General features: G+C 40.8%; 1 protein-coding gene across 1 annotated transcript in view; it reads left to right on the plus strand.

Annotated features, from left to right (window-relative positions):
* Window positions 1-6,073: 6,073 nt before the first annotated feature.
* The window catches only part of ttc27 (tetratricopeptide repeat domain 27), an 88,862-nt gene continuing 82,810 nt past the window's right edge, over window positions 6,074-12,125 (plus strand). The window contains exon 1 of the mRNA XM_063491891.1: window positions 6,074-6,352. Within this exon, the coding sequence (XP_063347961.1) occupies window positions 6,259-6,352 (94 nt within the window). The 5' untranslated portion in view covers window positions 6,074-6,258. The remainder of the gene's footprint in view (window positions 6,353-12,125) is intronic.

Raw genomic sequence — 12,125 nt, forward strand, 5'->3', positions numbered from 1 at the left:
CTTGGTGAAGAATCTAAATTTGTGTAGTCATACTTTTGCTGCTGCAAATATCTCATGGGGTGGAATTAGGCTGCATTCTCCTTTCTCTGATGGAAACAAGAAGATGGTAAAAAGACTGGTTCTTATTTGCTATTTTACTCAAGCACTCACAGTGCTTTATACAACTTACTCTATTCATCCAAACACTATTTTCTACACCTAAACGCTTTCTATTTAACATTCACACTCCAATGAGCACATTGGAGAACAATTTGGGGTTCGGTATCTTGCCCAAGAATACTTAAGCATGCAGGCTTGAGCAGCCAGTAGTCGAACAACCAACCTTCCAATTAGTAGATGACCCGCTCCACCTCCTAAGCTACAACCACCCACAGGTGGATGCATTTTTATCCATTACTTTTTGGAAAACTTTCCTATTTCTTTCAATTCTCCCATTTATTTTTTTGATTGTTTTTGATCTTTGTTGTTATCATTTATAACAAAATGTCTGCATCAGTATAGTCTTAGTAATTCTAGGTTTTATAGCACTTTAAAGCCTGAATCATTAAATAATTGCCAGAAATTCTTATTTTCTAAAAATGGAGAGTTTATCGAACCATCTGATGAATTTGTTTAAAAAATTAATAACATTTTCCATCCATCCATCTTCTTCCGCTTTATCCGGGGCCGGGTCGCAGGGGCAGCAGCCTAAGCAGAGAAGCCCAGACCTCCCTCTCCCCAGCCACCTTCTGTAGCTTATCCGGGGGAACACCAAGGCGTTCCCAGGCCAGCCGAGAGATATAATCTCTCCAGCGTGTCCTGGGTCTGCCCCGGGGCCTCCTCCCGGTGGGATATGCCCGGAACACCTCGCCCAGGAGGCGTCCTTGTCAGATGCCCGAACCACCTCAGCTGACTCCTTTCGATGTGGAGAAGCAGCGGCTCTACACTGAGCCCCTCCCAAATGGCTGAACTTCTCACCCTATCTCTAAGGGAGAGGCCAGCCACCCTTCGGAGGAAGCTCATTTCCGCCGCTTGTATCCAAGATCTTGTTCTTTCGGTCACTACCCACAGCTCGTGGCCATAGGTGAGGGTAGGGACATAGATCGACAGGTAAATTGAGAGCTTCACTTTTACACTCAGCTCTCTCTTCACCACGACGGACCGGTGCAGCGTCCGCATCACTGCGGCCGCAGCACCAATCCGTCTGTCGATCTCCGGCTCCCTTCTCCCATCACTCGTGAACATGACCCTGAGATAATTGAACTTCTCCACTTGGGGCAGGAACTTATCTCCGACCCGGAGTGGGCACTCCACCCTTTTCCGGCTGAGAACCATGGCCTCAGATTTGGAGGTGCTGATCCTCATTCCCGCTCCTTCACTACACTCTACCTCGGCTGCGAACTGTTCCAGTGTGAGCTGGAGGCCATCACCTGATGAAGCCAACAGAACCACATCATCCGCGAAAAGCAGAGACGAGATTCTGAGGCCACCGAAGTGAAAGCCCTCCGCCACTTGGCTGCGCCTATAAATCCTGTCCATAAAAATTATGAACAGAATCAGTGACAAAGGGCAGCCCTGGCGGAGCCCATCACCCACCGGGAACGAGTCCGACTCCTTGCCGGCAATGCGAACCAAGCTCTTCGATGGTTGTATAGGGATCGAATGGCCCGTAGCAATGGGCCAGACACCCCATACTCCCGCAGCACCTCCCACAGGACACCCTGAGGGACACGGTCGAATGCCTTCTCCAAGTCCACAAAACACATGTAGACTGGTTGGGCAAACTCCCATGCACCCTCAAGTATCCTTGAGAGGATAAAGAGCTGGTCCAGTGTTCCGCGACCAGGATGAAAACCGCATTGTTCCTCCTGTATCTGAGGTTCGACTAGCGGACAAACTCTCCTTTCCAGCACCCTGCCATAGACTTTCCCAGGGAGGCTGAGGAGTGTGATCCCCTGTAGTTGGAACACACCCTCCGGTCCCCCTTCTTAAAGATGGGACCACCACCCCGGTCTGACAGTCCAGGGGTACTGCCCCTGATCTCCACGCAACATTGTACAGGCGTGTCAACCAGGACAGCCCTACAACGTCCAGAGCCTTCAGGAACTCGGGGCGGACCTCATCCACACCAGGGGCTCTGCCACCAAGGACATAACATTTTAATTTCCATATACAAATTTTAATTTGTATCATATTTGCTACATCTGCCACTTTTAGAAATTGCTTAAAATTTATTGTGAAATTTATTTTGGTTTTTCAGGGGAGAAAAACACACAGCTCACGCAGAAAACTGTGAATATCAAATATGATACACCAGGCATTAAGGGGATACCCATTTCCACTTTAACAGGCTTTTTGGTTTGCACTTCATGTGCTGGACTCTCTACTCTGGGCATACTCACACTTGGCTGTCTGTAGGATAACTAAATATGCTTAAACCCTTATGCTTAAACTAGACTTTGGTTGTGCTAGAGCACATTTCAAAAGTGTGTGTGTGTGTGTCAGTGAAGGAGCGGGAGAGTAAGCAGGAGAGAGTTGAGTTGAGATGCTGAGGCAAACTGAAGTGTACTTGGAGCTGGACGTTTGGAAGGTAGTGCCAGGCCAACAACCTGCTGCTGACCTTCTACCGCTCACCCATTGAGAGCCTGCTAACATACTGCATCACAATATGGTACAGCAGCTGCACTAAGGCGGAGAGAGTGAGGCTTCAGAGTGTAGTCAAGGCAGCACAGAAGTTCATTGGCTGCCCTCTCCCCTCCCTGATGGACATTTATTCCTCCCGCTGCCTCAGCAGAGCAGCAAACATCATCAAAGACAGCTCCCACCCTGGTTCTAACTTGTTCAGCCTGCTTCCCTCAGGGAAGTGCTACAGGTGCATCAGCACAAAGAACCACAGACTCAAGACAGTTTCTTCCCAAAGGCCATAACCACCCTTAACTCATACACGTACAGATGACACAGTCCCACCCCCCCATTTTCCCATTTCCCTCTATAAACCAACACTGTGTAATACCAAATTCTGTGAGCAATAACCCGAACTGTATTATACATAACACTATTTATTTACATATTTACTTTTTTTTACACTGGATTGTATATTTGTACATGATGTACATGATGTTTGCATTGAGTTGGAGATGCTCTGTATCTCATTGTACAACTGTATAGTGACAATAAAGACATTCTATTCTATTCTATTCTATTCTATTCTATTCTATTCTATTTTATTCTATTCTATTCTAATACCACTTCCTCACTTTAGTATAGCAAGATCACTCCTTTCACCAGTTATATGCATGCATGTAGAATGTTATCACAAGTGGGCCTGAAATGTTATTGCACCTTCACAGAGAGCCTATAGTAAGTTGAAGACATCCAGGGGCCCTGCTCAAGGGAGGTGATGGGTGGTCGTAACTTTTCTTAGAGTGGGAGGGGGTCAAGGATGGGCTGGACTGAAGGTATAGGGATACGTGATGTGATGTGGAATGTTCTTTGTTTGAATGTCTGTCTGGGTATATAAGATGTGAGGGCAGTGGCCAAATTTCAGAGATGATCCTAGTGTTTGGCCAGGATTTTTCTCTCCACATTGCAATATGTTTATTAAACCCACTTCAAATTACAATCACTGGGTGTGTTGGAGGTTGTTGTTAAAATTTCCATAACAGTACATAATTACGGTCTTTGATAGTTTTTGGAAAATAACATGACTTTTGTGGAAGCTGCGGAGAAAAGATTCTTGTGCAGGAAAAGGTATCATACTGTAATGCAAGAAAATCCTTTGCTTGTCTCCAAACTCATAAAAAAGGACAAGCTCTGGGTCTCATTAGAAAGCCTACGTATTATATTGTTTTCAAAGTATCAGTAATCAGTCAAATATGCAAAGTCTGTTTACTTCTCAGATATGGGCCTCATTTTCTCTTTAAAGTGTTTAATTCAATAGTTAATCCCGCTGTGATGCTGATCAGGCTGTGCTCTGTCCTGCACTTTGTGAAAACTTTAACAAATTTTTAGTGGAAAAAAATTCTGCTCTCAGACCTTCATCATCTCAGGCTGAAGCACTCCCATCTGTACCTCCTCTCAGCAAAGCTTGAGCAGTTTGAGCCTCTGAGTCCGTCCTCTAAAGGAGATGGTTCAGGATATAAGATCTTTATATTCTCTATCAGACTGTGTTCGCCTTTTGACTCAACAGGACCAACTATACTTGCTCTGATAAACAATTCTCTTGCATCTGGTTGTATTCCAGCTGCCTTTAAACATGTTGTTTTGCAATCACTTATTAAAAAGAAGAACCTGGACCCTGCTGATCTTTCAAACTACAGACCTATATCTAAATTAGCATTTCTGTCTAAGGTTCTTGAAAAAGTTGTTTTAAACCAAATCAATTAATTTTTAAGCTTACATGTTCTAGATCATATCATAGCACAGAATAGAGACTGCTTTTTTTGAGAGATTTTAATGATCTGCTTTAAATCGTTTACTCTACTAGCCCTGCAGTTCTAGTGCTTCTGTCTGTCAGCTGCCTTTGACACTGTGGACCACAAGATCCTTCTGTCTCATCTAGAACATGAAGGTGGAATCCAAGGCACAGTTCAGACTTGGTTCAAATCATACCTGACGAATAGAAGTTTCTCTGCACTTCTATAACAGCACCACTCACTTGTGTAGTGACTCAAGGGTCCATTCTGGGCCCACTTCTTTTCATTGTATATCTTGCCTCTAGGTTCTATCTTTAGAAAACAAAGTATTTCTTTCCACTGCTTTGATCTTGACTTCCGGGTGTGTATGCTCATTCAGCTGAACAGCAGAGATCCATGGAGACCTCTGTTAAACTGTCTTAGCAACATCAAGTCAGTCATCTAACCAGTTGCTTTTACGCAAACCTAAAACCAGATTAAAACAGAGAAGTGGTTGATAGCAATACATGTATGGAATAATGCATATATCCATGCATCTATCTGCACAGGTAGGACAGTACACACATTTACATTTTTATTAAAAAATAAAATTATAATTAAAAACACATTTTTCTCCTTATTTTTTGGCACCAGTGTGACATCCTTTATAGACTATACTTTTATTTTTATTTAAAAAAAAGTATTGAGATGATTTGTTGTGAGATATTGTGAGTTGAGTTATTGTACAATTCTGTTCTTTTAAATATTTGACAACTTAATAAAGAATTCATTTATTCTAAACAATTTATTTTTATTTCTTTAGTTGAATACATGTAAATGCCAAGACAAGACAGTTTGACAGGTACAAAATATAATTTTTGACGTTTTTTTTGTATTCATGCATCTGTAACACCTGATGTATAAGGGATAATTAATTTCACCACAATAACATCTAATTTGTAAAGATGAAATATAATTTATTTTTGATATTTCCAAATTATGATGTTTACAATATCAATCTTATATTACTAAATTGACACTTAACTACTTGACACATTAACTTATGAAGTCAAGTTTACTGTATTTATGTACTATATCAAAGTTTAATGTCGGCTAAATCTACTCAAGTAATGGGATTTCAAGCCAGGTGAATTAGTTGAGCCTACAAATTCACCTCTTTTCCGAATGTCATTTTTTGCGTTTTTGTTAGGTGCATATCATTTACGTGTATAGATAAAAAGTAAGTATCCAACCACAGTGAAAGTTGTGAAACCTTCTTTACTGTGGGAATGATATTTGATTAAATATATTCTTAAATACAAATTTACTCAAAGGGGGTGAACCATGTTTGGTTGAGGAGTGCAGTATAGCACACTTATTTTTAGACAGTCGATGGTTGACGTGGTCCCGTAATCATTCATAGATGTAAATTAATTTTCCTGTTTATAAACATACAATAAGCCTTATCCTTATCCTGTTTTTTTATTATTTTATGTTATTTCATTGTTGTCAGTGTGATTAAGTTTATCAGTTTGCGAACAGCACGAAAGGACCAAAGAATACCGTAGCATCTACTAGTATCCTGAAAAAAACAACAAAAAACCCCCCAGACTCCTCCACATCCCCGGGCCATGTGCAGAATGGAAATGCTCTGCAGCTCTGTGCACGCCTTGATTAGTTTTCCCACAATGCAACGCGGATCTGTCATGGCTGCTCACTGATGCTGCTTGCTCCACATGGGCAGAAATAAACATTTTATCACTGATTGAGACGCTCCGAATCGGCTCGTTAGTACAGCGCTTTATAGCTGGTTTTTATCTGGGACCGTCCTGACTGAGGGCAGCAGCTCCAGCTTGACTTTGGCAAGAACCAAATCCGTTCAGTCATGCCGCCGCTGGACGTGGAGATCGCAGCACTCCGAGGGTTTTTAACTGCCAGTGAAACAGCGGAATGGAAGCAGAACATTTTCAGTATTGCAGGTGAGGCAGCCGCTTGATTCTGCTCCTTTATTCACCACGTAGCTATTGACACTGTCATAACGAGGTTAGTTTTGTCTCAGGTTCTCAAAGCTGTCAGGTTGTGCTTGCCTGCCAAGCGAAGGCGCATTTAAAATGTAGAAGCATTTGACGGTAACAGCTCTGGTCTAAGTGTAACCTTTAACGGTATTGACAGGACTTCCTGTGTTGTCTTAAAAGTGTTGAGTGCTAGAGCAACAGTCTAAATGAGTTCATGTTCATGTAATGCCTGCTAAGCAAACTTAGCTACGGTACGTGTCATTCGCGCTCTGGTGGATGTCACACCAAATCCCATTTATTTTTTGGCAGTAAAAACTTCCATTGCTTGTGGGCAGCGGTAGCTATTCCGTCTTGTAATATTGTATAGCGATTTAAAATTTGGTATGTAACTATGCTATTCGGCGTTAATCTTATACTGGGATTGATTTTCAGTAAATGATGAAGTCGATTTAAAAGAAATTAAACATTAGCTAACGTTAGCTTTAGTTCGCCCAGTTGTCCCAATGTTCGCTGGAGACGTAGCTGGACGGAAACTAGATGGTTATGTTGAAAAGCTATGAACTAAAGCTAGCGTGGTTGTTTTTTTTTTTCCTGGTAGGGTTTATCATTAGAGTCTAGCATGACGTCTTCTTTCCATACACCTGCGTCTAGTCGACTCGAGCCGCATCTGTCAGCTGCGTTTAGAACCCTGAAACTAATCCACAACTGCCAGAAAGCCCCAATGATAGACATCCTGTATTAAACAGTGCTGTCTGTTTAACTAGGGCTCTCTTTGTTACCAGCAGGCTTTAAATGGCCAGACTGCGAGATTCCTGCTAGATAACCCGTCTCTAGTGTGACTTCAGTACGGTTTGTTCCTAGACCACGTCTTTCTGCCGCAGTAATTGACAGTGCATTAGCATTTAATTAAACTAGAGTGATTTGTCAGTGGAGATATGAAAGAAACTTAAGGTATGGACGAATATTGCAGTCTTAAAGCACAGTATTCAGCAACTATCTGTAAATCTATTATCCAGTTCTTGGAAGACAATTTCTTATAAGAATGAAAGAGCCTTTCACTGTCAGTTCAAAGGTAACATGATAGTCATTTTTTTCTGTTGAAAGAAAATGGCCAGATTGAAATATTTAGGAAAGCATTAGCTTTGGACTGCATAGCAATAATCAGACTTTACCCCAGATGCTCTGTTATACTGGAAGGCTGAGGCTGTAGACTAAAGTAGCCTAAAACAATGAAGGAAACGAGAGATGGCTCTTTATTACAGGGTCCCACTGTAGCCAGGTAAGTACTTAATGACCTGTACCTTATTTGATTTTGGTGTGACACGTTTTCTATGTTGAAAATGAAACAGATATGTCTTTAAATTGGACACAGGTCACAGTGAGTGACACCACTGTTGTTCTCGGGCTGTAAATGGTTCGATGCGCTCTGCTAAGGTGCTCTATGTGCCAGGATGTGTGCAGGCATCGTCCATCTCTCTGACACCCACACTGTCTTCTTATGGGCTTTGTTGGTTGAGTGGCATGGTTAAGTGCTGTGATCTTTTGCAAGATCCCGAAAGAGTCATTCTGGTTTCTGTTTTATCCTTGAAAGAGTTTTTCTCTCTCCATTTAATGTCATTAGACACCTTTTCTTCATAGCTGGTAGGGCTGTGCGATATGACCAAAATCTCATATCCCGATATAAGAATTCTATCGTCCCGATAACTATGTAAATCACAAAAATGTAACATTTTCTGTAAATTCTGCGAATCTCGGGCAGCTCGTCTGGTGGGAAGTGTTTCCAGCTGCGCATGTAGCTGGAGTCATACATTTTTAGACATAAGTTGTAACGGCCGCCGTTTTCTTTGTGAGTATTTATTACACGGTGTGCTGCGGGGAAAAGCCTGTTCTAATGTTTTAGTCTAGGGTTTATTTTTTAGCACCTGACGACTCTTTTTTACTTCTTATCCGTAAATAATCTGCTCTTTCACGTGATTCAGTTTATTTTGAAAAGTCTCAACAGGATCTTGAGCTTTATTGTGAAAGGTTTATGTGGAACATAAACAAGCGGATACGCGATGCTGTTACCGTCGTTGTTGCTAACCACAACGCATAAAAACAGGCGCTTGTCCATCCATAGTGTGGTTATATAAAATATAAGAGAAAGAGAGAACTTTAAGAAATTAATATAGCCACAGCAGTGGCCGTCAAAACGATGAAAAAAATATTGCCGTAAACAGTTTATTTTGCGACACCACGAAACAAACGATAGCGTAAAATGAAACGATAGACGTTTTTATATCGTCATCCGATATATATCGTTATATCGAACAGCCCTAATAGCTGGCTCTAGAGTTTTTGTAGTTTCCTGCATCTAAGGTGCCCTCAGTACAAAGAATGAAAAGTCCTCTGTACACCATTGCATTTGCTTGCTTACATATGCAGTTTATTTTGGGTTTTTTCACACAAAAAAACATAGATGGAAAATCAGCAAATGTAGCTGAAAAACTGTACATCAGTGCCACAAATTTGTTTGTCATGATCTTTATATGTTATTCAGGTATGAATACAAAAAAACTGTTTCCTTCCTGCACTGTCATTGCGAGATGTGTTCAGGCTGTTGGTAAGAAAAGTCTGTCGATGGTTTCATGTGATGAATGCACATTTGAAGATGGAATTAATTTGGTGCAAAAAACCACAGGCACTGCTCTCTCTCTTTTTTTTTATTTGATGTACTTCATTTGATGTACGTGCTTGTACAGATGGACTTGTTAAAAATTTGTTCTTAAAAACTTGTTATTCCTTAAGTTTTTGTATCAGATCGAGAGGTCTTTCTATTTACCCGATCCACTGTTTTATTGTACAGGTATTCATTTTGTTTACCGAACAGGTTTTTGTACTCTTACCTAAGTTTAACTGCCACTCTTTGATACTTTAAATTGAAACTGCATACTTTTATTCAACAGCTACATTATCAGTTATGTTTAGTGTAAGCGCCGTTTGTAGTTACTTCATGTTTTCATTTGAGGTAATTTGTTTGATGAAATTTGATGTTTGAGAATAATGTATATTGTTATCAATTCAGTTTATTTTGAAAAGTCTCAACAGGTTGTTGAGCTTTATGGTGAAAGTTTGATGCGAAAAAATAAACAAGCGGACGGCGGAGCCACACAATGGTTTTAACGTCGTTGTGGCTAACAAACCGACGCGTAAAACAGTCGCTTGTCCGACCGTAGTGTTATTATTTTTAATATAAGAGAAAGAGAGAACTATAAGAAGAAATTAAGATAGCGGCTACATTTAGCTAACATGTTCATCTAACAGTTTAAGATGTTTGCCAAATAGTTTGCAAGCTACAATACTGTGCATAAATCTTGAGCCACCCCTGATTTCTTTATAAACACAAAAAGTAAGGAAATTTGTGTTTGATTAATTATGTCTTTGTTGTAACAATGCTTCTTGGCAGTAAATCATATACTGCTGGAAACCCTGCGTATTTCCCCATAGTAAGGAAAATGCATGTGGGTTGAGCAGCACAACTAAAAATGAAAAGGATACTCGACTCTGCTAACTTAAGAAAAACTTGCCAATGTGAAATTGGCTATTCTGTTGGCTCATGTTTGGTGTCATTTATTGGTTTGGATGAATAAACAAGACCTATTGGCAATTAATCAGTTGCAAAACCATGTAAATCACAGTTCAACAAAAGAATGCTTAATACTAATACAGTGAATTTGAAATGAAACCATATATGTATAGGCTTTCATCTTTAATTCAAGGGGTTAAGCCAAAGTATTGTATTTATAACAGTTTTATGCATCGTCCTCCATTCACAGGGCCATAAAATTAATTGGACAAAATAACATCATTTGAAAAATAATTTACTGCAAGATTTGGATAACTCGAGCAGGCAGAAACTAAAGACTGCAGCTGTCTTTAGTTTCTGAGATTAGCTAACTGACTTGGCCAGTGAAGAATATCCCATTTCTTTGCCCTGAGAAACTCTAAGGTTGCTTTTGCAATATGTTCTGGTTCATTATCTATTTGCACTGTGAGGTGGCATCCAATCAATTTTGCAGCAGTTGGCTAAATCTCATTAGAGAGCATAGCCCTTTGTACTTCAGAATTCATCTGGCTATCAACAGTCGTATCAGCAAGAAACACTACTGGCCTGGCTCCATTGGCAGACATACATGTCCATGCAATAACTTTGCCTGATGACAAATGGTAAGCTCTCCCTTTCCTTTTCCAAACTTGTGTACCTACTCCATACTTTTCACCACTCTGGTAGAAGTCAATCTTGGTTTCATCTGAAGCATTAGATTGTTTTTTATGTGAGAATTTATAGGAGTAAGTTAATTTGACACCGCTTGTGTCGAGCCAAATGAGATTGTTTGACTTTCTTGGCAGGTAATATTTCATAAACCATTGTTCTTATATCCCCTCGACCTATTACCATGGAAGTGTTGTGGCAAGATTTATGGTGAACTGACATCTTCTTCTGCATTATTTCCCAAAAGTGTGTCGTATCAGAGGTGGTGTAGGGTGTAGATGATCGTAGAACATAACACTCAGAATTAAAGCCAGGCTAATGCAGCTGATTGAGCTTTTATGCAGATTATCGAAGCTGTATGGACAGCTCTGCTTCAAGAAAGACAAGCAGCCTATGACCGTGTGCATTTTTTAGTTTTTCACTAACTCCACACAGTAGAGAAATTGGTGTTCCCATGTGAGCTATTCCTGATCTTTCATCTTGAATCTATATTGCTTCTCAGCCCTGTACGCTTTTGCAAATTCTATTCACCATTTCCTTATTAACTGCAGCACAATGCCTGAACGTTTATGAATTATGGACTAATTTGAGGGCCCCTGCCTTGTTTTCCATAATTGCTGCCATTTCATCAGTAGACCTGAAGAGTAGTTGAAATGTCATTAAACATGTGGCCATACCTCAGGCTTTCATTTTCCCCTCATAAAGCCAGAGCCTTCCTCCTCTCGTCTTCTCCCTCCCACCTCACTGCGCTACTATGGCAGCCCCTGGGTTTCATTAGATCGGCAGTCAGATGAAAATCTCCACACCTCTTTTATAGCACCAGTCACACTGCAAGCATTTATTAAAGCCAAGGGGACAGTTGAGCGATCATGTGACTGACCTGTGGATGTGGGCATGTGGGATAGAAAACTATTTTCGTGTAGGAATGTGAGCCTATCTTTGACAAAATTATGGTGTTTGGATTCGAGGATGCATGTCATTGATAATGAGGATGCGTCGTCTTATTGTTTCTAACGGATTCATTCAGGTTCACAGTAACATCACAGCTGGGAAAAGCAGTGAACATGTCTGATGAACAGATATATCATTTATACAGAAACAGCAGCAATTCTCAGTAAGCAGCTGCAGTCTATCATTGTCATTCTCTGACTAGAGCAGATTGTAACCTGTCCCTAAACAATTGAAAGTGAAGGTATGTTGGTGCCGTGAGAGGGTGCAGCAGCTGACTATCAACTCTGATTACTCGGTCTAATCAAAGTATAGAGCAGTGGTTCTCAAACTTTTCACAATGAGTACCACCTCAGGAAACATTTGGCGCTTTAGCAGTGGACATGGGTCAGCATTGGCACCCTGACTGGTCTGCAGCTATACAGCCCCCTACGCAACAAACTTTGATACACAATGTAGAGTTTTAATCTTTTAAAATACATAGTAAAAAGTATCAGAGCAAATTTTGTAGTAATTGCCAATGCCCGGATGTACCAC

This window comes from Pelmatolapia mariae, linkage group LG13 (assembly GCF_036321145.2).
Source record: "Pelmatolapia mariae isolate MD_Pm_ZW linkage group LG13, Pm_UMD_F_2, whole genome shotgun sequence".
Lineage (NCBI taxonomy): Eukaryota > Metazoa > Chordata > Actinopteri > Cichliformes > Cichlidae > Pelmatolapia > Pelmatolapia mariae.